This window comes from Siniperca chuatsi, linkage group LG11 (assembly GCF_020085105.1).
Source record: "Siniperca chuatsi isolate FFG_IHB_CAS linkage group LG11, ASM2008510v1, whole genome shotgun sequence".
NCBI lineage: Eukaryota > Metazoa > Chordata > Actinopteri > Centrarchiformes > Sinipercidae > Siniperca > Siniperca chuatsi.
The window spans coordinates 10,197,110-10,222,228 of record NC_058052.1 but is presented as its reverse complement, the minus strand read 5'-3'; the positions used below and the strand labels follow the sequence as shown (position 1 = coordinate 10,222,228).

Below are 25,119 nucleotides of genomic sequence, written 5' to 3'. Positions count from 1 at the left end.
CTGATAATGAAATAATCATTAGTTGCACCCCTAGTCACTTTCCATACCAAGATAACATACTACAGACTGTCTAGAGCTGTAACTTATCACTAGCTCAAGCAGATCAGCTTGATTGAGTCAATCAATTGATTATCAATGACCACTAAACTGGAGTCTAATCATTAATGACAGCAGCCCATGCATTTCACAGAAACGGCACAGCAGCAGGACAAGTCAGACATGTACAGTACAGTTTCTGTGCTGCTCCAGAAGAGAGGAGTGGCTCTGAGCATGACCTAACAGGCTGGCTGGACGACATTCCTACAAGCCCTGGGGTTTGCCTTCCTCCCAAACAGCAACATAAGACACAGCTTCAACTGTCTTCCATTCAATGTCTACACAACCGACAAGAAAAAAAATTCCTGGGAGGAGAGTATTCACTGGGTTGTGAAATCGCTTTATGTACATTCTTAATGGGCTTTTATCTGAAACCATGTATGTAACGTTCTTAAATCCAAGATAACATGTCAGTTTTGATTCTGTGATTAAAACGCAAGTGTGTGGACATGATGATGAACACTATGAGCAGCATGTTGGCCCAAAAGAACACACAGTAGATGCTACTTGGTATCTTCCATTAAGGCTCTAAGCCCACCAGATCTTTTCATTATTCATACATGTCTATTTACGTTCATTTAAATTACTTTCTATTTTTTCTTCCTCACTGTGGTCCCTTTTACCAATACCTTCTATGGGTACTGTATGTGTTTGCGATATGTACACATCCCTCAAGGACAAAACAAGGTTACAACACATGTGGATTTTCAAAGCTTTTCAATACCTGATTCATCATTATTGCTCTGGTATAGTGCAGCACTGGCACAGACAGATATTAAAAGAGAGACAAGAGTAAAAGGTCACAGTTGACAAAACATTCATTCTTGAAACATCTATTCAGACAGGTACTGTACTACAATGATGTAAGCGCAATTATGAGTAAGCCAGAAGCTTTAAATTATGTTCAAAACATCAACCAGTTTGGGGTTAGGTGCAACAAAAACAAGAACTCAAATTGAGCGCGCACTGTTTTGCCGCCACAAACAAACCACCCAATAAGTCAGCAACCTTTAGCAACCTCACTGTGCTTTGCCGCAGTTGCTGCTGCTTCACTGATAAGCTTGCTTCATGACAGCAGACAGGAAGCTTAATACACGGGCCAGATGAGTCAAAACCCTACTACAGGCAGGGTATACGTCATTGATCTAAAAACAATGCAGTGTCTCCCTCTCGTCTCTTTGTTAGCTTAAGTCAGTCTGTCGATGGAGCTGCCTGTTGTGTAAGTGGTAGCTCTTGTTTGTGATGCAACAACTATGGCCCCACAACTGGGTAAAAATGAAGAAAAAAACATTAGTAAGCTGCATCAATACCCACTCACAACCTGGATAAAAGAATGGTCTGGTACATAGTGTCCAAAGTCATTTTTCCTGCTGTAGATAATTAAAGTATGAAGAGTCGATCATGCCGACTGGTGATGATAGTTTCTATCTCAAATTAAAATAAGTTAAAGCCACAAACATATCAGTTATAGGGCTTTGAATATTATAAACATCCTGCCAGCCAAAAAAAGCCAAAAACTTATTCAACTGCATATATATAAATAAATATGTATAAATATGTATATGTATATTTATGTATGATGACTCCATGCAGTGCAATCAAACATGGAAAAAGTAGAAAATTAAGGTTGATACATAATAAAACTTAATGGAGAGAAAGTTAAAATTAGTTGGACTGGAAACCACAACAAAACAAGGCTTTCAAAGCGAACTTGGGTATTTGAGACATTAACATAACAGACATTAAAGTACAGTTTAAGCAAACTAAACATAAGCTTCCCAATTTGTGTCAGGTTTCCCTTTGGAAAATTCTGGTTCACAACAGAAAAACCTACTGCCTTCTTATATCTTATAAACAGCTGAATGTAAGAGTTGTTTGACCATCAGGTAAGGGTCAGATTTACTATCAAAAGAGTGGACCAATTAATAAGACCAGTTAAAAGCACTGTGACCTTTTCCAAAGACAGGCACATTAGCAGATAGCATTTTTGGGTTTCTCTTCAGGAGTGGCAGTGACATGGCAGCTAGCTTATAATAAGATTCATAAACAAGGCATACTGACTCCACAGTCTCTTGTGTGTTGTGCTGTGTGTCAACACTGACAGTTCTCAAGAGATCAAACCACTTCAGGAAACCCCTACCTTTCCCCACGTCATTTTTTCTGGGTTTAGAGATAAAATGCAATAAAAATCAAGGCGGGGTGCTATACAATTAGCTATAAGTAGTCAGGTAGCCGCTGTGTTTCTATAAAACGTTTTTGCACTGCACATTAACTATTTTGCAAGTAAAGTCGATTGTAGTTATCAGTAGCTCGTTTGATTAGACCTATTTTCCTATAAGCCTACCTCAACGCCTAAAGACCGCAAGAAAGTTTAGTGGTTTCAGTCACAGTAAAAAGGTCGAAAACAGTCGTCGTGCAGTCGGGTCAGGGGGGCGCTGTAGCTCCTTTTAGCTCCTGGGCTAAAGCTAACAAGCTACTCTGGTAACCAGAATAATCAAACATAGAAACTCAATGCGAGTTACTAGAAAGGAGCAACGCTATGCCCCGGTAGTGCCACTAATATGTGGTCGTGTATATATAAAATGTGGTTGTTTTCACCTGTAATTCGGCCCGCTCCACCTCCCATTGTGCTCTCTCTACTTCGAAACGGGCCCATTCGTGCTGCAGGAAGTGCAAGATCCCCGGGATACTGTACTGCGCCCTAGCCGCCTCCCCAGCGTCGCCATCAGGCAGCGGTCCTTTCCCACCGCCGGGTAAAACAGAGTTGTTATTGTTGTTGAAGAACACGCCGGGCCCCGCCTGTTCGTCCATGGCCGGGCTCGGTGGAAAGGTCTGACCGTTGTCTCACTGATTCAAGGTGCTAGATACCAGCGGAAAGACAGAAAGCTATCGACTGCGCTCTGTCTGCTCGGCTCGGGGGAATGAACTCACTTTCTGACAGCTAGCTGTCATTGAATGACGTCAGTAACACCGGTCACGCCCACCTCATGTTGGCTGGGGGCGCTTGATTCGTGTACCCAAACTCCCCGGCAGAACACAACGACGTCCTTTTTTATTTTACCCATTTTACCAGAAAGGTAACATCCGTGCTACAGATCCTGATCAGTATTTATTCCCCAAACTGGGTTCAACCATCGGCTAAAAACGTGTAACCAAATACAGCCACAGTGCAGTCAAAGCAACTTTATTCACATTCAAAGAAATGAGGGTGGGATATTACATAGGGCCATGTCAACAAATCAGCCAATTTATGATGGCAGCTGTTACTCACCTATTCATGAAGCTATTACACATAGACTGATACGGATCAAAAATCAATCATAAGCAATACAACAATATGTATGATATGCACACATACATTCACTTATGTAGTATTCCCCCAATTATTAGCAGACCAATTAATGTCTCTGTGAGAATTTCAATTTCTGCTATTTAATATTCAAAGTGTTGTAATAAAATCTCATTCTGGGCTCAAAATAATGATCAAAAGTAATTTCTGTAGTAGGAATGTTTACAACATAATTTAAGAGCAAAACACCTTTTCAAAAAAAGAAACAACCATCAGTAACAATCAACAGACCCTAAGGCCATATACTAAACCAGCTCCATTAAACAAACGTGCATGATCGGAAACTAAAGGGGAAAAAACTGCCATGCTCATATTGAAGCAAAATCACAGAGAGAAAAATGGCACAGTAACATAATCAACTTTTGGATAGTGAGGGATGATGGCCAGACAAAAGGCTCAGGAAAAAAGAACCTACTGAAAAAATATGTAAACTGTGTAAATTGTCTCCCTTTATAAATGTGCATCAAGTCCAGAAATGATACGTTCACACAATCAAATTTCCTACAAATTTTAAAGTGAGCTTTTTTTTTTAAAGTGAACATTCAAAGGCTTTTTAATGATATTTACATAATTGCCTTCTTGACTTCAAGAACAGTTCTCATACATCGAAAAACAATGGTGAGATGTAGAATAAATAAATACACTTAAGAAACAGTAGTTGATACAGACATGACATGTGGTACTCTGTTGACAGAAAACAAATCAAAAAAGACGACATTAAATTAGTCTGTGAGAGTGTACAGTGCATTTTTGGAGAGTTCAGAAGAAGCTTGTCTTGAGTTTGATGGTTGGTGCAGCTTGCACAGTCGGCTGAGTTTGCCTGGCTGCAGCTTTGGCTTTGCTGCTGGCCTGGTTGGCCCGTATAGCAGATTCCAGACGGACTTTAAGCTCAGGTGCTGCACCAATTACTATCTTGAAGGCAGCTGGATAGAGCGGGCCAATCCGCATTAAGTTCTGAAGGGCAAAATCATGCAGGCCTTTGGAGACTTGGGGCGCAGAAGAAATGGCATTTTCATCCAAAAGGTAGGAGACAAGAGTTGGTACAAGAAGAGCCAGCAATTGCACCCCTATTAAACACATAAAAACAATGAAACATTAAAAAAGACTTCACCATGTACTCCGGGAAACTGCGATGGACATTTTTTACTGTTTACTGACATTTTATAGGCCAAATGATTAATCAAGAAAATAATCGGCAGATCAATTGGTAATGAAAATAAATCGGTAGTTGCAGCCCTAAATGCAATAAATATAAAAATAAATGAATACCACCAATATGTGATGCATAACACAAGCTGCATCTCAAATAACCCTTTAAAGAAAGTGTTTGAACACGGAATAACCTACAATACACCGTAGTTTAATATAACTCAAATATGAAATCAATCAACTTTTTTATAGTATGCAGTGCAGTTTGCTTCACTAGGGAAATAAAAACAAGAAGAAGCAGGAACAAGATCATTGAGATAACAAAATATTAAATTTGAATAAATAATATAGAATATATAATACAGCATAAAGTTCAAATCAATAGTAAAACTGACAGTAAACCAGTGCAGGGATTCTAAATTTAGCATTTAATGTGCTATTGCTCTGATCTTTGACAGCACACATCCAAAGGCGCTGAGCTAAATACTTTAAGAGACCTCCTTTAATGGAGCTAAACACTTTAATGGAACAAATATGGCACTTTAGTGGCCCATTAGGTAGAGGCATACTTACGGTTCTGCTCCTCACCCATGCCGACTAGATTCTCCAGGACCCGGATGCCCTCCTGCACAGCCTGCAGCTCGGCAGCAGTCCCGGGCCGACTGCGCTCCACTGCCTTCAGCTTCTCCACCATGAGTGGAGCCAGAGCGTGGATGTACGGAGTAGACAGGGCACGGCTGGAGTGCTGAAACACTGACAACAGCAGCTGGTAACACCGTGCCTGAACCTGTGGCAAAAAGAATGAAATCACTCACTTAACTTGGCCACACACGTCTGGAAAGTCTAATTCACCCTTTGATCGCATTCAAAATTCGTCCAGGCTGAGATTCTCATACTTCAGCTGTGCTTGGATACATATGTGCTTACCCAGGGATCACTAGAGTTGAGGGCATTTCGGAAGCGGTCCATGCAGCCCTTCTGCAGGACGGTTACTCCAACGAGTTCATTGCTGGCAGACAGCAGGAAGAGTGTAATCGCTGTCAACATACTGACCTCATCCACGTCAGGCCTGGACTCATCTACAGAAATACACAAACAAGCATGCATATTGTCAGCGAATAATGATGTCATACTTTTTTCTTGTCCGTTCCACAGAAAGGCCAGAGGTCACGGTCAAACGTGTGTGTGTGTGTGTGTGCGTGTGTGTGTATTTACTTACCTGGCTGGGAGTGCTCCAGTACAGATGCCAGGCTGCTCCTCACGAGGCCGGTCCACTGTGTCTGCATGCTCTCCACCCGGGCCAGTGGGGAGGTGATGATGGTCTTGATACCCTGCAGGGCAGCTGACACGGGCACAGGCACCGAGCTGTCAGCAGTCTTAACTGCAGTTTCCCTCAGCACCCCCGTGATTAAGAAGAGCACAGTAGGTAGGATGGTCATGCTTCCTGTAAAGTTGAAAAGAAACTGTGAGAAATCATTTCATAGTGAACACCACCTTGCAATGCTAATAACATTCATATTTACCCTTAATCTCACAGAAATGCATATAGAAGTTTATACCATTTGATCACTTGAAAACCACAAAGAAACAGCCTCGTCAATGAGTTTAATTTATCATTAGCATACACAAACCTGAACAATGCAGGGCAAGCAGGCCAATAGTTCTAAATAAAACATCCAAGTTGGAACAGAGACTTTCTATCGATGTGTGCCATGATTGTACATATTTGTCTTTTTTCATGGTGTGTGTGTGTGTGTGTGTGTGTGTGTGTGTGTGTGTGTGTGTGTGTGTGTGTGTGTGTGTGTGTGCGCGCGTGTTGTTGCAGTTTGCCTTGGGCCTCACCAGCAGGAGAACAGAGCGAGGGCAGTTCTGCCAGGATGGAAACTGTGTGTGCCACCAGGCGTGCACTTTCTTCAGGTAGTCGCTGAGGCCTGAGAGGCACATGGCTGGGTGACTCCTTCACACGTGTATTAAGCCGTGGTAAGTGGCGGACCAGGATGAACACGAGCAGCTCCATGGCTGCAAACACCAGAGACCTGCCAGGGACGAGCTCCCCTGTGTCTCCTCCTTCCCCTAGGCTGGGCTGAGAGTCTTTCTCGCCTTCTTCCTCTTTGCCTAAGCCAAGAACACAATGACCTAGATCACTCAAACAGCCACATAATTGAAACAACTTTACTATGAATGTAAAACTGACTAATTACTGATATGAACACTCTTTTGTTCAGGCACTGTGAGTTTTGAGAATATAACAGTGTTTCATGTGTAATGTAATGTAAACAAGGCTGAGCCTGTAGAATGTGTTAGTTCCTGACCCTTGCTGGTCCTCTGACGCTGCAGATGGTCCTGTGCAGCCCTGATGGTCTCCTGTACGACAGCAGTGACCTGGAGCTGAACAGCAGGAGGATCCCGGGTCAGCAGCAGCCTGTGGAGCACGTTTAGGAGCTCCACCGCCAACAACTACAACAGAAATAACATTTAGAGTAATGCCACTGTCAAACACTAGGAATATGAACATTGATATTCATAATGTCTGTTTTTTTAGTAGTAAATGGGTTTTACACAAAGTTTCAAAAAAAGCAACTTTCATACTATATATGTTAACAGAAATTCAAGTACATTTTTTTTGCTATTCAATGAACAGAAAATCTTTACCAATATATAAAATAGGCTAAAAGTGAGAATGATCTCCCATGAACGCAAAGGTAGTATGTGGTTCTAGTCTGTGACAGGAGTCTGTAATGACAGTGTGGCAGCAGCAGAGAGACACTTTCTGTGTCCCAATTTAAGGGGCTGGATCCTCTGAAGTCCTCTGAGGTCACTTCTAGCCAGCAAAGACCTGTCCCATTTCAAAGGCTCCATCAAATGCAGCCGAGAAACACAACCTTCTTTTTTCTGAATTTGTAGGACACAATCCATGTATCCTTTGAAGCCCTCAGTATCCCATTATCCATTGGGGGCAGTCAATTGTTGAATGGAGCATTGGAGAGACCCTTGTCACCTTGTAAAATCCGTAAATATCACGTGACCCTGTCGTATTTACCAGATATTTGCACTAAGGTGGTGATCAGTCACTGGTAAATATATCACTTGAACTAGAACAATGAAATAACTACTGCAAGGTGTAAATAACAGAGGCCATGCATAAAATCCACTGTTTCTTATGTGATACTTTACCAAAGTAGACCTGCAATCAACAAAGCCACCCACAGGAACTCACGCTCTGTCAGTTGGAATTTATCATTTTGGTTCATTCAGTGGTTAAATTTCTGTTAACATATGACAGTAATGCCATTTTTTAAATTGCAAATTGAAACAGTTTCCAAAATCCAAATAAGCAAATACAAATTCTGTTTTCTAAAATGCAGATACAAATTTCAGCAGTATCAGAGTTTTATTATTTTTATATATATTTGATTTCAAATGTTATACTGAATGTGTTATTCAGTATAACATTTTTAAACAAATTTCAAATTCTAGGACAGTGGTACTAATCTTCCACCATATCTCTCTTCCTTACAATCTGTATGTCATTTCTGCACTCTGACTTGTGTCTTTACCTGGTCCTGTGCGATATGGGTCTTTGCACATGGAGATTCTAGCAGAGTGAACAGGGCCTGCAGACAGGACATCACATGTTCAATGGGCTCCTCGGGCCGGGGGAAGCAAAGAAACTCTATACTGACACCTGAGAGACAGAAGACAAAAATGCACTTAGGGTGTGTTCACGCTATTCTCTTTTTCTATACGCCGTCACCCTTTTACTGTCAGCAGAGGCGAGGTGGATCCATGGCTGTAAGGTAAACAAAAAGCAGTTGCTATGAAAAAGTGTTCTACCTTGCTTCTTTTAATTTTGGGTTTTTAGAAGAAGAATACTATATCAGGGGTGTTATTTTTTTAGGAGCCTATCAATTACAACAAAGACATGAAATTCCAACAGGTAAAGGACTGGCGTCTCTGTTCACACAGTCTTGTACCAAAAAAACCCAAACTAATGATACATCAGTACAGGTTTTCTTAATGAGGCGTTCACAAGGAACAAAAACACAGCACCATGAATCTATATCCCACAAATGATGTCTCTTTACCTAACATTAGATGCATCCTGTCTTCGACCGACTCCTCAAAGGTCTTTGTGGTGAAGGAGGCTCCTTGAGGGAGGGCAGGAGCCTTGGAGGGAGCTGAGGGGACCTCTTCTTTCTCTTCAACAACTCCGAACCCAGTGCTGCTCAGCCACAGGGCCACAGCATGCAGTACAGGGGCCCACGAACTGCGATAGTGGAGCCTTGCTGTGTCTATAGTCTCTGGAGTATAAAACGCTCCACCTGAACACAGACACACAATAATGAGAAAGGACTTGTTTGACCCATATTACTTTAAAATGTGATTTGAAATTTTTTGCAAATGAAGAGATTTGATCCGGATTTGTCCAAGAGTAAATAAAACATTTCTAGATTATATTCTGCATTAGGTAGATCTGTCTTGTACCGTCAGGGGGCAGCTGACTGGAAAACTCAGCAGGCAGAGTGAGCAGAGCGTAGTCTCGCAGCATGGCCAGCCACAGGCGGCTCAGCGAGGGCAGCTCTGGCTGCACCAAAATGATGAGGCTGTCAGGTGGAAGCACGCTGGCACCCAGTTCGTCCTCATCCTCGTCGTCGTCTCCACTTCGGACTGGTTTGGCAGGCTTAGACTCAGCCTCTTTCTTGATCTTCATCGCCACCACATACACCTGAGAAAGAAAGCCATATATGTGTATAGTCAGATTTCTTATGTACATCATTTGTAGTATAACAAATATAGGGCAGTGCTCTAAGGGTCTTCAGTCTCACCTCAGCCCAGGCTTTTAGCACAGCCAGTTTCTCCATCGTGGTGGCACTCTCACTGTACAGCTGACTGGATGAGCCCTTCCCAGCCTGCACCTTGTCCAGTGACGACACAAGCAGGTTGTGGACTCGCCGCAGGTCATTGAGGTCACTCACCACGCCACTACCAATCCATGTACTGCACACCTGTCACATAGAGGGGTCAAGGTAATACATGGTAAAACTAATTGACAGTTTCCAGCACCCATAGCCTTTTAGCTATTATTTCTCTTACAAGGCTTGAGAAAAATTAAAAACCTACATTGAATAACAGAGCGTTCAAGGTTGATTAGCCATTAAAGGGGGTGTCAAAGAACAGTTATTAATAAACAGTACTGACGTATTAGGGCTGTACAAGTGGAGCAGACATTTAAAAGATTACATCATTCTGAGGAGAACTGCTATTAAAGTGTCAGGCAGCCATGGGCAGGAGTCTGAGAAGGCTTTCTTTAAGGAAAAATGTGTTTTGATGCAAATGTATTGTGAGCCACCTTGCTACCTGTTTGCTTATTTAAACTATAGTTACATTTCTCTGTAGATCATGTCATGTGACCCTGCAGTTCCTCAGGTATGCATTAAATGCTCTTTTAATTACATATACTTGCTTCTACCACCTTGAGGATACTAGGTATTATTGATATTTATTTTGTTTTCTATGGTATTCTAAGTTAATCATTCTCTTTAGGAAAGAGAAACCCTGAGATCAAGCTTTCAGCCATCAGAATGAACAGAAATAGTCTCAGTGGGCAAAAGCTCTAAGCCAGAGGGGAATGTCAAAGAGAAAAGTGTTTTTTAAGAATACCGCTGATAGGCATGTTTGATATTTTCCACTGTCACTCATTCTTCACATCAGTCAAATAAGTCAAAGCATTAAGAGCATTAAGGCAGAAAATTTGACACTGCTGAGTTCTAAGAGGATGATGACTCACTGTGCAGCGGTAATTAACTGCTATTGCAGTAGCATTGCTACAAAAGCCTCTAACATCATCTAAATATATAAATATATATAAGAGCTGTTCAGCAGAATGTTACAGTACAAACAGAGCTGGCTACTAGGTGCTAATAGCATCTCTGCATGTCTGCAGTGCACACACAGGGCTATGAAATGAAATGGTATGTAACCATTTTTAGCTGGTAAAACATTTCTTCTAAACTTTAGTAAACAAAGTAGGGAGTCTTACCTGGCATGCCTTAGCTGTTATGTCAGACGGTGTATCAGGTGAAAATGCAGGTCTGAGGGCAGCTCCGACCTAAATGCATACATGATTGGTACAAAGTTCACTTCTTTAATTTCTTTCACATTGGCTGTGTCACTATTAATTTTGGATTTTTGCAGCATAATGGAATAGAACGGGTTTTTGACTCACATTGGCCTGGTATTGTTCCAGGATAACGTGCCCTGGGAACTCAGGCTCTGGTACGGACGCAAACTTTTTAATGATGTCCTCCAGAGCCTGCAGGCCAGCCATCCTCAGCTGGTTACTGTGGTCTGTGGCCGCCATGAAGGCCATGCGGATGAGGTCAGACAAATGGAGCACCAGCTGATCTTCTGGTTGGACAAAGATGGGAGGAAAAATATGGCTTGTGTGAGGCATAGAAATGCATTTATAATCATTGTAAGGAATGTGACCTCAGTGAGCAGCCACATTAATCACTCAGAAAATCGAATTTATAACAGATTTCTGTTAATTTCAACAGTTGCCAGTCATCATTTAAAATTTGCTTTAGTAATCCTTTGTGATGGGTTGCACATCAACAAGAAGGCACAACTTCCTCCTCCAAGGTCTCTGTGTTTGCTTTTTTTACACCTTCCTTCCTGAATTGAAGATTAAATACAGATGGACATAACAAATCAGTTTTTAGAGTTTCAGCGTATGCTTGAAGTGACTCGAAAGAGACGGATATTGACTTTGAGTCTGAGATTTAATTGAGTTTTAGCTGAAGTGCACCTTTGGACACAACAACATGCAGACCAACCATCCACTCAATCCCAGTCACTAAATTTGGCTTAGCTGCTTGTGTGCTATTACTGTCTAGCCTGTAGAATGCTTCCTTATTTCGGAGGAGCTTATATAAATACTGGCTCCTCTATCTGTCACATTGAAAAAAAGATCCCTCCCACTTTTGCTTACTCATCTCTAGCTTCCATCTTTACATAAAGGCACACGAATGAGCTTTTTTCAGCAGCTCACACTTGAGCTGCCTGGAGGTCGCAAAAAGATATATAAACCAAAAAACAAACTGAAATTTACATTTAATTTACCGGCAACCTCATCAATCTGTGCTTAAAACAGCTGGTGGAGAATATGTTCTTTATGCTCTATGTAAACAACAGTTTTAATATTGATATGTGACTTCAGAAAATCAAGGTGAAGGACAGACAAGAGATCACAGGAGGCATAAATCAATCACAAATCCTTGAAGTGAACTCTGAGCTACTCTGTTCTGGCACCATGGTGAATGCTACCTTTGGGGTTCTTGGCTTGTGCAGAGCGGGCAGCTGCCAGGTCAAAGTGCGCTTTGTCATTCTCGCACAGCAGGATGATGCGGCACAAGCAGTCCGCGGCGAACACCCGCGTCACCCAGCGCGGCGCCACAGAGGGCTTGGACTTGTCATCATCGCCCAGGCCTGTGAACATGGTGTCATCGTCCATCTCGTCTTTTTTCTCTGCGTCTTCCCCATCCTTTTCCACCTCGAATACGACAGCTCCTCCTACATCTGAATAAGGAGAGGGACACATTCATGACACAAAGCTTTAAAAGAGAAGATTTAGTCCAACAACTTAAGTATTGCCCACTTCATTGTTTGTGCTTGTTTTCACTTTACTAGACAGGAATGTTTCTAACATGAATTATCATTTGCTGAGCCTATCAAGCTCACAAAACATTTAAACTGATATTGGGCTGTAGAAATAAACTTGACTTGTGTGATACTTTGTGTTCTGTTCAAGCTTTAATTTCCTTAGAGACAGAAAATGGTCATATTTTGTTGTTTTGTAGATTTACCTGTAGTTGCTGCCAGGACATCCTTGCAGAGTTTCAGCCAGTGAGAGAGCTTTTCCACAGCAAGAGACGACAGCATGTGTCCCAGTGTGTCATGGATATCAGAACACAGCTTCCTGTCTGTCTCCCTATCCAGCATGCCAAACAGAACGCCCTCCAGACCGGTCTCTGTGATGTTCAGATCTAAACCAGGAACAAAGTCAACAAAGTCATCACTGTGGTATCCTGAATAAACAGAATGCTTTTGTCAGGTTCAGGATTTTTACTCACTGATTGTAGTGTTGTCTTTGCTGTCTCCTGCTTTCTTCGCCAGGCTCATGGCATACTCACAGACCTCTGCAGCCTCTCTCTGAGCAAGCTGTCTCAGGCAGGCCACGGCAGCACGTCGCAGCAATAGGTGAGAGCTGCATAGGTGCACCTGCAGGGATCCCATAGCACAGTAGGAAATGAGGATTAAGATTACGACAAACTATAACTACCGTACTTCTAGTCTAAAACTCATGTCTTACACAGAGACAGGGCACCAGGCTGGACAGGTTGACATGGCGTGGTGCGAACATGTGCAGCTGCTGCAAACATGAGATGGCAGCTGCCTGCACAAGGGAGTCAGAGTGATCCTGCATTATGGCACAACCAACCAGGCAGGACGAGCGGATGGTGGAAATAGTGGCTCCATTTCCTAGCAAATCCAATGACACCAATTATGAAGAGAGACAAAAAGAAACAGGATTTTTTAGCACTTAGAGGATACAGAGTATGTCTTCAAGTCTGCTTCAGTAGCCTGTACTGGGTTAAAATTGATTACTCTGCCACCTGCTGACTGGGAAAGGGTATATAACATTTACACGACTTAAAGAAAGAGAGAGTCACAGTAATACAACCAGGTTTGTGATTTGGCTTCTGCCACTGTTACCCTGTAACTCTGGTCCCACAGTGGTGATGAGAGCTCCCAGGCAGCGGCCCAAACACTGGTGCACCTCTGTGTGAGACGGGGGCACAGTGAGGAGCAGGGTGAGCACCAGGGACAGTGTAGGCTCCACGTAGCCTCTGTACATGGGACCACTAGAATCCACAATCAGAGCCAGAGAGTGCAGAGCCCATGTCTGATAAAAGAATGGATGGAGAGTATCTGAATTAGTAATGTGTAAAGCACAAATTCTGAAACAAAGCTTGGTGTTTTTGAAATGAAATACAATAGAAAAAACAACACATGTTCATCCATGTAAACCAAACTATATATCCAGTTTAGACTTAAAGTTCAGACAACTCCAACTCTCCTATTCTCATTCAGCTATGGGTGAATTTTAAAATCCATTCCTCCTTAATAATTCACTGTACCTGGACCTCATGAGAAGATCCGTCCTGAGCCAGAGCCAATAGGATGCTGACACTGGTCTTTAAGTGCTGACCTGAGCCAATTCCTCCAACATATCGATGCAGACAGCCGAGAGCCAGTGAATGGCCCGTCCTTGATACCACATCACGGGCCGACTTCAGTCTGGAAATAGAGGAGGAAGAGATATGTGGATCACATGATTAAATCAAAGGATAAAGAGGTAAGCCAGATAGATTATGAGGACAATCAAAGACTGAAACTTTTATCTTCCTGAGAACATCTTTGACTTACAATAAAAACCATGTCTCCCTTGATCTTAACAAGAGAAATAATAATAAGAATAAAAACAAACAAAAAAACAAAAAAAACACAGATAATACAGATATGAAATGCTTACTTGTCAAAGCTGGTCTGGGCCATTCTGGCGATGAAAGTGGCCTCTCCCACCACCTGAGCCATCCTGCCCAGGGCCTCTCCAGCAGCACAGCGCAGGATGGGGTTGGGATTGTCCAACGCTCCCATCACCAGGGCCAGGGCAGACTTACGCACCTCCTCAGGACCCAGAGTACTCTTGTTCTCGGCCAAACCCTTCAGTCAGGAAGGAAGGAAGAGATACATTATTACTCATAACCTGAATAATGAAACATGATATTCCTGTTTTAAGAGGATATGAAGCAAGTTCTCTCACCTTGAGGGCACTAAGCACTGCAGTAAAGATGTTAAGTTGGACTGCCTGCTGTCGAACTCCTTTAGCCTGCTTTATACACTCTGCAAAGTGGTCTAGCATCTGCAGCCTGAATCACATGCGAAGTCAGGTAGTCAAACAAGCATGCCACAAAGAGCTTTGCAACAGTTAATATACTGTAAACACATCACAAAAAGATAAGATAATGCAAAATGTTGACATGTTGCAAATTTTAAAACCACTTCCCAAAATTCCCACAGCAACAACTGAACTTCTCACCTGTGTTTAAAGGAGACGTGGGGGAAAACCACACCGAACAGAGCCACTGAAGCGTCGATGACTGACACACCCAAAGGGAGAGGCCCTGGGATGGCCTCGCCTACAGGGACACGCAGGTAGATTGAGGAGGGATCGTGTTCCAGAGCTCCGCTGCCAGACGCACTGTTGGGCTGCAGCTGTTTAGGAACGATCACACAGTTGTATCAACAGTGACCAAGACATCAGATAATAATGGATAATGTTAATTACAGATAGTTATTGTTAACCACTTTACAAAAGATAATAAGAATCTCTTTCCACATATACTTTGTAGAAAACCAACCACACACGCGTTTACATTTATTCTTAAAATATATCGTAAAATTATATTTTGGATTCTACATTTCGTTGATGATTTTACTTACCTGATCCTCTATGGACTTGTGGTCAGTCTCCTGTAGCCAGGAACCCATGAGCACACTGTCGTCATAGTGACAGAGAGAGCGGAGCAAGGAGGTGGTAGTGTTGGCCGAGTTGTCAGTCAAAGTGAACTCTGCCACCAGCTCCCTCAGGAGGGCATTGAAGCTGCCTACACAAGAAGATTACTGCTTTTAAAGCACCTTCCACAAATGCTCTTAACGTCTGTGAAAAAAATGCAGAAGTGACTGCGTTGCTACCTTCATAGGTCTTGGGAGGCAATAGAGCCAGGATGTCGTACAACCTGAGCCTAACCATCGCTGCACTTGCTTTCAGGTGAGCACCATGGACCTTAATGATGGCGGGGACACTGACAGAACGAGAAAACATCACAATCATTAGATTTATCATCTGAAAACAATGCAAGAAATGCAGGAAATAGTTATAACACATGACAAAATGACTGAACTTTGTGTACGAAAATCCTGAAATCCTGCAACAAAGACAAAAAAACTTCTCTGTCTTTATATCGTCAAAAGACAATCATACTTAAAAGCATCACACTCACTGAGACATCATGGTCATGGCACATTCAATGGGAGTCATCAATCTACGGATCACATCCTCTGTAAGCAGCTCGGGACAGTGGGCCACAAAGCTACGCATGGCTACAGAGAAAAGGAACAGGAGTGTTGGTCAGAATTGTGTCCGCTAACATTACAGAGCATGTGCGGGTATACAGCGAGGTGCGTTTCTTTACCACACAGTGCTCCAGCTCGGCCCTCCAGGGTGACCTGCCAAGTGAAGGAGTCTCCTCTGGCCTTTTCTGCCTCCAGCTCCTTCTGGGAGCGAGGAAACACGTTTCTCCACAGCAGCAGCATCTTGGGAAGGTGATAGCGCACGAGGGAGGGACCTGGGCACGAACACAATGTGGTGGCAATGTTGTCAGTGAGCGAGAGGGAGACAGTATTGCTGACAAATCAAAGCCAAGAGATAAGAGAGAGATGCTTGGGAGACTCACCCAGAGTCATGAGGGCACCCAGCAGCAGCCATCCAGCCTGTGTGCGCTGCAGGGACAGTCGACTATTCTGAGCAGCTGTCCGCAAGAGGTCTTCAGCTATACTCACCACCAACTACAAGAAAAGAGCACAGACAATTCAATGTTTAAATCTATATAGGGCAATCAATGAGGCTGGTGCAAAAGGTGAATCATGGTTAAAATAAGTAGACAGACCTAACTGACAGATATACAAGAGAAGGAACCAATAAGATTACATTCTGAGGCTACAAACCTTGCCCTTGGAGTGGGGGATACCCAGTGGACACTGGTGTACGCCTCCCAGCAGAGCAGCCATCGCAAAGCTGTAGCCGCTCACAGCCTCAGGTGAACTCTTCAGGTTGTTGATTCTCTCTGCACAGCGGTCCAGCAGTGGGGTCAACTGATAGGGCAGCGCCACGGCAACACAGCGCAAGCACCATGCAGCCGCCAAACGAGCTGCCATGCTTGGGTGCAGCAGCACTGAGGTCACAGTTTCAAGAAGTCCTGGGGAAGAGGATATGGAATATGTTTTAAGTTGTGAATTAATCTAAATACATTCACTCTGACTGGATATTCCAATTTATTTGATTCACAATAACAATTGCATATAGTGAGCACTTTATGTATTTCAGTCAGTAAAAGAAGTGGATGTAAGATTTGCTGTTAGCAGCTAATATTCTGCTTAATTGATACTCAGATATTAATAACACATCACCAAAGTTAGAGAAGATGCTGCCCAATGTCATACAAGTTGGCTAATTAAGCAAATGTCCCATTTCATATTTTGTGTGTCTCACCTATAGAAGGCTCCTGAATGAGTGGTGAAGCTGTGGCACTCAGACTCTGAACTAGACTGCCCAGCTCTTTTAGGGCACACACCATAACATGCTGACTGGCAGAGACATCCGCTGCCCCTGCCTTGTTCTCTCCACTGATGTCATTCACAACTGCCTCTGGAAAAACATGTGGCAAAAATGTGAGAAAGAGAGATGAACAAGAAGAGTTTGTCAGCATAAAATTCAAAAAAGTTGAACAAGATCAAAAATCCTTAAAAATATAATAATATGTTACTAATTCAGAATGTGCATAGCATTGATGGATAAGGTGACCTGCACTGAAGTGAAACTTAGATTGAGATTTTTCTCAAAACAAGGTACTTTTTTGTCAGATTTACAAAGTTAATTATAATCCTCTGACATGTTACATAAATATACACTGTAATAACCTAACTGGCTGGCCATATTAGTCCATGCATTGCTGTCACACATCATCAGTCTGCAAAGTTTTGTAACTGCAGCACTAGAATCCTTCAAAATACTGAGGAGCACGCTGCAATATGCTACAAACACAGAGCTCTCAGGATTTATTTTCATACAGAAAAGGTACAATACAGTAAACAATGGTTATGGTTATATTAAAGGATAAAAGTGACAAAAGAGAAAAACACTAAAACTTTATCTGAATTCAAGTAAATCACTGATAAACCTGTCTGATGAACTTAAATCCTTAGAGCTCTAAATAGGCAACAGTCAAGACAGATCATAGGAAAGGAAAAAGTCACTTAAATGACTTTAGGAAGAGATTTAAAGCTGCTTCTTAAACGGTAGCAGTCACGTTCCATACAACTTAGGATACTGGGAACCGATTCTAGAACAAAGAGGGGGACATACACTAGGAGGTCCCACTCCCATCATGTCTCCAGGAAACATTTCCAAGTTACTTTTAGCATAGATATTTCACAAAGTCTAATTTCAAGAAGTCTCACAGATCCAGCTTGTTGGAAAAGCTACAAGCAGCAAGTATAGTGAAGAGCCCAGGACCACATCTTAAGAGACACCGACATTCAACATCTTTTTCAAATTCTGTTTTAACATCAATATGAACAAAAGAATGTATGTTCGACATAGTTTACATCAGTGTAAAGGTTGCAAAGCAAATCAGAGTAAGAATCATCCTTTTTGAATTAGATAAAGTGATTATAAAAATTATTGATGTGTTGTAAAGCAGAAAAAAAATTGAAATTTGGAGGAACTGAAATCAACAAAACTAAATGATGGACAAACTTATGGATGGACAAAATATTATGTCTTGTTGCTGTGGGGGGAAATTGCTTGTTTCTGCTATGTGTCAGTGAATTTAGTGGCACATGCAGTTTTTCTGCTGGTGTAAGCCAGATGTCAACAGTCAGAAACAGTTATGTTATCTGCTCCTCAGGGATTGTAATGCAATAACAGAATGTGAGTTCACAGGCAAACAGCCATGGAGGCTATGCAATAATGCAAGCATGAGTAACTCAAATGCTGAGCCGGCAATGGATAATGTTATTGACATTATGATGCTGCTTGTGGTGAAAAAGAAATGCAAAGAAAGAGGAGAGCGATCCAAAAGAATCAAAGGCAGAAAGCAAGAAGGAAAGCAGAAATAGGGAAAGCCAGCTCCGCACACAACTAAAGACAGAAAAGAAAACCCATCTCCGTATACAACACAAGCGGCAACCATGCAAGAATTTTAGAAACTGAATCAAGGGTGAATTAAAAGTGATAATAATGGATGAGTACTTACTCTGCAATGCTCTGAACCGTGATATTTCCCCCCCATCCTCCTTACCCACAGCCCTCATTTGCTTGCTGATAGCTTGGCAGATTTCTTTGCCGGCTGCAATTTGTGCTTTCTCTCCAAGTAAGCCCCCCAGGGTGGCGCGTAGCATGAAGGACACACAGCGGCGTGAGTACACAGCCTCAACATGTGTCTGTGTGGCCCGTGGGTGAGACACTAGGTCCAAAACATGGGACAGGAATGTGGCAAAGTTGCGCTCCAGCCACTGACCACCAAGTGTAGTCACAAACACAACATAGGCCTGAGGAAGATGGAAGAAAGATCACGTGTGAAGTGGTTGAATAAGACAACGCACGCTCAGATTCTTGTTAAGTTTGAGAATTCACCTCACCTGTGTGACGCCCACCCGCACCTCCCTGCTGACAGAGCCTCCCCCCTTCAACATCTCCCCTCCACTTTTCAGGAAGCCAGATCCACCACGCAGAAAGCCTGTGGCCATTAGCTCCAGCACCTCCTCCAGAGTGGCCCGCTTCACGTTCTGACGCATCACTGAGGAAGAAAGTATTGAGATCATGAAGAACAAAAGCGGTGAGCTAGTCTATTTAACATGATAGTAACCAAAAATAAACTACACAAATCAACTCTTTAACCTACCAGCTGCTTGTTTGGGCATCAGGGCAGTGGCCATGACTGTCCCCAGCAGTTTGGCCACTGCTACCCGAACACCATAGTTAGATCCTTCCAAGGCTTTGAAACACAAAGTGGCCACGTTCTCTAGTTCTGTGGTCCACATGAATACTGCTTCATTCTGCAGCTCCAACAGGCACTGATCAGGTAAGAAGAATAAAGATGGAGTCCTGTTACTAACATCTACATTATGCATGTACAGGAAACATCTAATTTATTATAGACATACCGATGATGCATACAAACGATATGAATGCTTAGTTTATACATATCCTTGCAATATACTGGTCAACTTGTACCGTATATAGTATAACTGTCATGTTTTCTAAACAGGAAATTGTCTTTCACAATAGGGAGGAGATTTGCGCAACAGTTCGGTCAACATGACATAGCAAATATGTGTATCAGTAGTATTTTTTTCTAATGGTGGAAGTGCTCCTACTGACATGGCTTTGCTTTACTTATCTCCTACTTGGAAAAATCTGATTGTTGCCTAAACAATGATCACAAGAAACCATCTGGTCCCTTTATCTATATGGCAGGAGCAGGAAGTGCAGTCTTGGATGTTGCTGGAGGATCCCCAAAAAGGTCTCAACAAATTAAGAACATAAAAGCTGCTAATTTTTGAAGCAAAGTTTTTCTTTGAGAGAAAAGGTTTGAACATTACACTATGTAGTGTCGGGTCTATGCTAAGAATCCTCCACCAGTGCAAGGGACCTTCACAAACATTCAGCAGGAGGGGGAAACACCTACTAAATCTAATTTACTTTTGTTAACTCCTTCACAGCTCCATTAGACATTTTTCTTAGACAAACCTTTGCTACGGCACAGCGTACGGCCATGGACCTGTCTGTGAGGAGAGAGCGGGCATTCTTGTAGATATCTCTGTGACATGAAGCTGCAGCTCCACCCAGTCCACTGAGCACCTTCTGCAGGCTGAGAAGGATCTCTCCTCTGCCTTGGGACTAGAGCAACAAAGGTAAAGGTGAAAACAGGAGGATTAAAATAAATGTCACATCTGAATAATAAATCTCTTTAGTTAGCCATTACTGTTGTGCAATTTGACCAAATACATTTATGCTATAAAACAATGGAAAACTGCATTCTATTTCACAATTTTGTACTCTTAAAAAGGCATACCTCTGCACTCTTTAATGCCTTTAAAAGATTATTGATGGTGTCTGGAAAGGAACTTCCCAGCATCCTGCCCATCTTCTCATAAAAAGCCCCAACACATGCCACTGCAGCACTGCAAGAGAAGTTACTGTTTTATTAAAATTAAAGTATACATTATAGTTCTCTTTAAATTATTTAACTAACAATGCAATGTAATAATCAGATTAGAACTAAGAATAATTTAAATGAGCATATAAAATTGATTTTCTCTTAAAATTGAGCTGCCATAACTGTGGCAGCTCAATTCCAGATATTCTCACATTCATTACATAAGTCTCCTCTTAAGAACATTCAATCTCAATGCTCCAAAGACATTATTATCTGCACTACAACAGTGCAGGAGTAGCAGAGTGGCTCTCAGTCCCCCTGAGTCTGTACAGAAACAAGCAGGTATGAAAGAATGATGGCTAAAACCCTGCAGGACAACACTGATGCAGCTTCAACCACTGTTAAGAGTCCATTAATACCAGCAAGAAACACAGCATAATATCTGCTCATGTACACTTAATCCCCCTTTTAAACATGAAATGTCATTCAGCAGATTAACATTTGGCTAAACCGCTAATACCCTTGAAGGTGGGCCTACAGTATGTGCCTGAAACATTGAAATCAGTGCCGAACAGCTTATATCTTAATGCAAATGTGTATAATCTCAAGCAGAATATGTATATACACAGTGACTGTATTAAAAAAATAGCCAATGAAAATACACACTGCTGCAATTAAATGGGATCTTACAGTTTTGTTGGCAAGTACGCAGGTGTGTCATCCTTGCTTTTGATGATCTCATTGCATTTATCCAGAGTCTGGAAAACAGTGAAGGTGTCGCCGATGCTGTAGAGGGTAGCAAGGTTTTTGGCCAGCAGTTTTCTTGTTGGTGGTCCAGGGGCACTGCTGATCAGTCCCGTCAGCTGTTCCACCAGCTTCTTCTGCTTCTCCTTCACATCCACCTGCCATTCAAACACACAACAAAGTCACAAACTGCTTCTAATGAAACCCACTGAGAAAAACAATGCCAAAATCTGAATAGTCACCCTATTTGCTGCCACAAGAACTTTATCCAAGAAGCGGAGCCATTCGAAGATGAAGACAGGCCTCTTTGCTTCAGTGATCTGGGCCAAGGCATCTTCGTTGAGCAGCAGACTGTGAGCCAACTCCATGGCGAGGACCTTTTAACAGTGCTGTACACCCTCACCTCTGCAATGTTATATTGGGGGGAGGGTGCCTTGTCAGTAGATGTCTCCTCTGTAATATTCGCCCTTTCATCCAATCAGATTATCACCTAGAAAGCATTATAACGGCACCTGAGTTACTAAAGATCTGTGGACATTTACCGTCCTTGCAATGACTTTATTAATAAAATTATAGCAGCTGTCACGGCTTTAGACGCTTTTAAATCCGTGCTTATTTGTCGTATAAAATGTAGCAAACTAACATGTCAACGCTGGGAAGCGTAACACTTTGCTGTTCTGTGTTGACAGCTGCCTGCTTCCAGCTGTTGATAGGCGAGCTGGTTAGCAACCTAAGCTAGCTAGTTCGTACGAGGAACAAGCTAAACTCCGGCTACACACTCTCACTCAAACTGAGCGTTAGCTATCTATCGTCATCTTTTAAAACGCCTTAGCAACAACATCTTGCTGAAATACGGAATATATTTAACCAAACTGTTCATCCTACCTGTGTTTCGATAACCCAGGATGAATGACGACGAGTATCGGTGGTGTCGCATTAACGTTTGCCCGATGTGAAACCAAGGAAATAATGTAGAGAAAATACTGCTTTAACATAATTGTCAATAATTGTTTCACATTATGTGTATCATATTTTTCCAGTTGACTTTGTGCACTCAAAGTCAGTATTATCTTCTGAATTACTTGTCAAAAGCACCGGAACTGTATACTTATTGTGTACTTTGTAGCTACTCGGAATATATCTTTGAACGAACCAAACATCAGTGAAGCAAATACAAACGCATAACCGGATAATTAGTTAAGCGCTGTATCTGTTCTTTTCTACATTTTTTGTCTTTTGCGCGCTTATAATGTCTGATGAGGACGAGGACTATATGTCTGATGCATTTCTCACTAAAATGTAACGTTCAGCGATTCTACTGTTATTATTAAATAACCTGAGGGTTTTAGTATTAAAACCTGAGGGTGTCGTTATATTGGGAACCATTATGTATGTTAGTTTACTGCCCTGTGGTGTCAGTCCTATAAAATTAACGTTAATTCGGGGATTTTCAAAGAAGTGTCAGTTGTAAAAATATAGAAGTGGGAGTCATTGCTATCATAATAGCTATCAGTGTTGTCTTAGCCCAATAACTTTCTCTATGTTCTTCTGTCTGTCAGACAAGATGTGAAACCAGGTGTCAGCATGGTGAGGCGGGTAAAAGAAGCATTGAAGAAGGAGACACAGCAAAAGGAGACGAACATCAAGAACCGTCAGAAGACCTTCAAGGAGCAGGAGAAGGAAAGTAGAGAAGCAGCTTTACAAAACTCCATTAGCAATGAGAACAAGGGATTTGCACTTCTGCAGAAAATGGGTTACAAAGCTGGCCAAGGCCTCGGGAAGCAGGGCAAGTTTCCTCCTTAGTGAATTCTCTTATTTTCAACCTGTTTTGCATTTGTTGCCTGTATTAATGTGCATCTCTGTTACCTCTTCAGGAGCAGGGAGGGTTGATCCAATTCCTCTAAATATTAAAACCGGTGGGCATAAATTTCTTAAATTTAAAGTGTATTTGGCAATCCAACTGATGGCTTACAGTATGAATATACTTTGTATGCTAAATCAGACAGAGGTGGCATTGGAATGGAGGAGGTGAAGAAAAGAAAAGCTGAGGAGGAACTTGAACATTATCGGCAGAAAGTACGAGCCAAACAACAGAATGAGACCAAATCTCTGGAGGATTTTAGGTGAAGTTTGCTGTATATGAGATGCACCATGCCTCTAAACGTTGGCCCTTCCTATAATACAAATGTTTCATATTCTGTGTGTATTCTTGTGCTTTTTCATTCCAGGTCAAGAGTAAGGACAGAGAGAGAGGAGCGAAAGATCGAAGGAGATCTCAGAAGGAGTCAGTGTGCCTGTGAGCAGCTTGACAGTCAGAAGGTTAGCACAGGCTCATCAGTACTTCGCAGTGCTGATGCTGTTTTTGCAGATCTCTATTCAGTCTCTCTGCAGTGGGAATAAATTCCAACTTGCCAGGAAAATTGCCATGCATTAATGCACAAAAAAAAAAAATCAACCCAAAATCAACCATCATCATATTTCGACAATTCACTCTACAACAGTGTAGAAACAGCACTTGGGGTTTTCGGTGTGTGAATTGTTTGGCTGAATTGTCTTTTCAGGGCATCACTGTCCCCAGGGAAGACTGGTACTGGCCTAAAGCAGAGATTGATGGCGAGGAAGATGGTCTTAAGGAGGAGGAGGAGGAAGAGGATGAGGAGGAGGAGGAGATTGTGGAATTAACCGTTAGTATTTAGTTTACCTTGATAATTTAGTAATATAATGTGTAATCCTAATATATGACCCAAAATCAAATTCAAATCAAATAAATGTATGGTAATATGTTATCATTTTGGTGCAAAGACCAACATACAGGCACATTCTGCAAGTGTATAGCACATAGTTAATATACTGGCATATGGTGTGATGAATGTGTCTTGTAGGATTCTGTGTTGATTAATTCAGACTAAAATTAAAGTGTATTCGATATGTGTCTCTCTGTTACAGTCCTTTGACAAACTGCAAATTTTGACGTCCTATTTGAGAGGAATCCATTTTTACTGCATATGGTGTGGGACCACTTATAATGGTAAGAGTGATGACAGAGTGATGACAACATGGCTGTAGTTTTATATGTGTATGTATATATATGTATGTGTATATATATGTGTGTGTATATATATATGTGTGTATATGTGTGTGTATATATATATGTGTGTATATGTGTGTATATATATATATGTGTGTATATATGTGTGTATATATATATATATATATCTTTTTTTCTTTACAGATGAAGAGGACTTGTGCTCTAACTGTCCCGGGGATACAGCAGCAGACCACGAATGAACTTAAAAAAGCAGTTACAAATGTTTGAACCCTGGAAACGTTGCATGTGTAAGCGAGTGCAGACAGCATTTTACAATGTGAAACAGGCTCATCACGCTCATCAGAATTGGAGGAATGTTTATTTCTTATCCCCATTTGAATCTGCTATCCATCTCTGGAAGGACATCACTGTTTATGCTGTTTGTGGGTGGCGGCCTTGAATTTTTCATTACATTTAGAAATACTGTGGGGAATTTAGGATACCTTTTTTAATATTTATATTTTGAAAAGATTTTTGAGACGATGTTTCAAGAGTAATTGCATACCTGTGTTTTCATTAAATGTTCTAAGAATTATTCCTTGTTATCTTATCTATTGTTTTATTTTAGCTACTTATAATACAATAAATTGCTTTGGGTTTGATTTACTTCACAAAATGTAAGATGTCAT

General features: G+C 41.8%; 3 protein-coding genes across 11 annotated transcripts in view; 1 reads left to right on the top strand and 2 right to left on the bottom strand.

Annotated features, from left to right (window-relative positions):
• Positions 1-3,055, bottom strand: part of LOC122884718 (striatin-like) — a 31,438-nt gene extending 28,383 nt beyond the window's left edge. For 2 of the 6 annotated variants that reach the window (XM_044214998.1, XM_044215001.1), the window contains exon 1: positions 2,695-3,053. In XM_044214998.1, coding sequence (XP_044070933.1) covers positions 2,695-2,907 — 213 coding nt within the window. In that variant the 5' untranslated portion in view covers positions 2,908-3,053. Of the gene's footprint in view, positions 1-2,694 lie in introns of all 6 variants that reach the window. The other 4 variants (XM_044215000.1, XM_044215002.1, XM_044215003.1 and 1 more) reach the window with 4 other exon arrangements.
• Positions 3,056-3,264: 209 nt separating this feature from the next.
• On the bottom strand, positions 3,265-22,418 carry heatr5b (HEAT repeat containing 5B). 2 transcript variants are annotated; one of them, XM_044214990.1, is made up of 36 exons: positions 22,288-22,418; positions 21,645-21,807; positions 21,349-21,560; positions 20,575-20,683; positions 20,250-20,399; positions 19,402-19,573; positions 19,139-19,296; positions 18,754-19,048; positions 16,989-17,144; positions 16,445-16,695; positions 16,174-16,285; positions 15,913-16,065; positions 15,721-15,820; positions 15,413-15,522; positions 15,161-15,324; positions 14,757-14,932; positions 14,481-14,586; positions 14,190-14,380; positions 13,795-13,954; positions 13,370-13,559; positions 12,966-13,135; positions 12,727-12,874; positions 12,460-12,639; positions 11,921-12,172; positions 10,821-11,002; positions 10,635-10,703; positions 9,421-9,600; positions 9,080-9,320; positions 8,680-8,916; positions 8,152-8,279; positions 6,907-7,051; positions 6,437-6,709; positions 5,814-6,038; positions 5,522-5,673; positions 5,168-5,381; positions 3,265-4,512 (listed from the first exon to the last, which is right to left on the bottom strand). In XM_044214990.1, the coding sequence occupies exons 2-36, from the start codon at positions 21,768-21,770 to the stop codon at positions 4,205-4,207; spliced, it is 6,195 nt and encodes a 2,064-aa protein (XP_044070925.1). In that variant the 5' UTR covers positions 21,771-21,807; positions 22,288-22,418; the 3' UTR covers positions 3,265-4,204. The 2 variants fall into 2 exon arrangements, with proteins under 2 accessions (XP_044070925.1, XP_044070926.1); XM_044214991.1 differs by lacking the exon at positions 22,288-22,418 and having other exon boundaries at positions 18,799-19,048; positions 21,645-21,782.
• On the top strand, positions 21,888-25,025 carry gpatch11 (G patch domain containing 11). 3 transcript variants are annotated; one of them, XM_044215010.1, is made up of 8 exons: positions 21,888-22,373; positions 22,962-23,188; positions 23,277-23,318; positions 23,405-23,525; positions 23,631-23,721; positions 23,964-24,086; positions 24,349-24,430; positions 24,635-25,025. In XM_044215010.1, the coding sequence occupies exons 1-8, from the start codon at positions 22,312-22,314 to the stop codon at positions 24,688-24,690; spliced, it is 804 nt and encodes a 267-aa protein (XP_044070945.1). In that variant the 5' UTR covers positions 21,888-22,311; the 3' UTR covers positions 24,691-25,025. The 3 variants fall into 3 exon arrangements, with proteins under 3 accessions (XP_044070945.1, XP_044070947.1, XP_044070946.1); XM_044215012.1 differs by lacking the exon at positions 21,888-22,373 and adding an exon at positions 22,527-22,598; XM_044215011.1 differs by lacking the exon at positions 21,888-22,373 and adding an exon at positions 22,528-22,701.
• Positions 25,026-25,119: the final 94 nt, after the last annotated feature.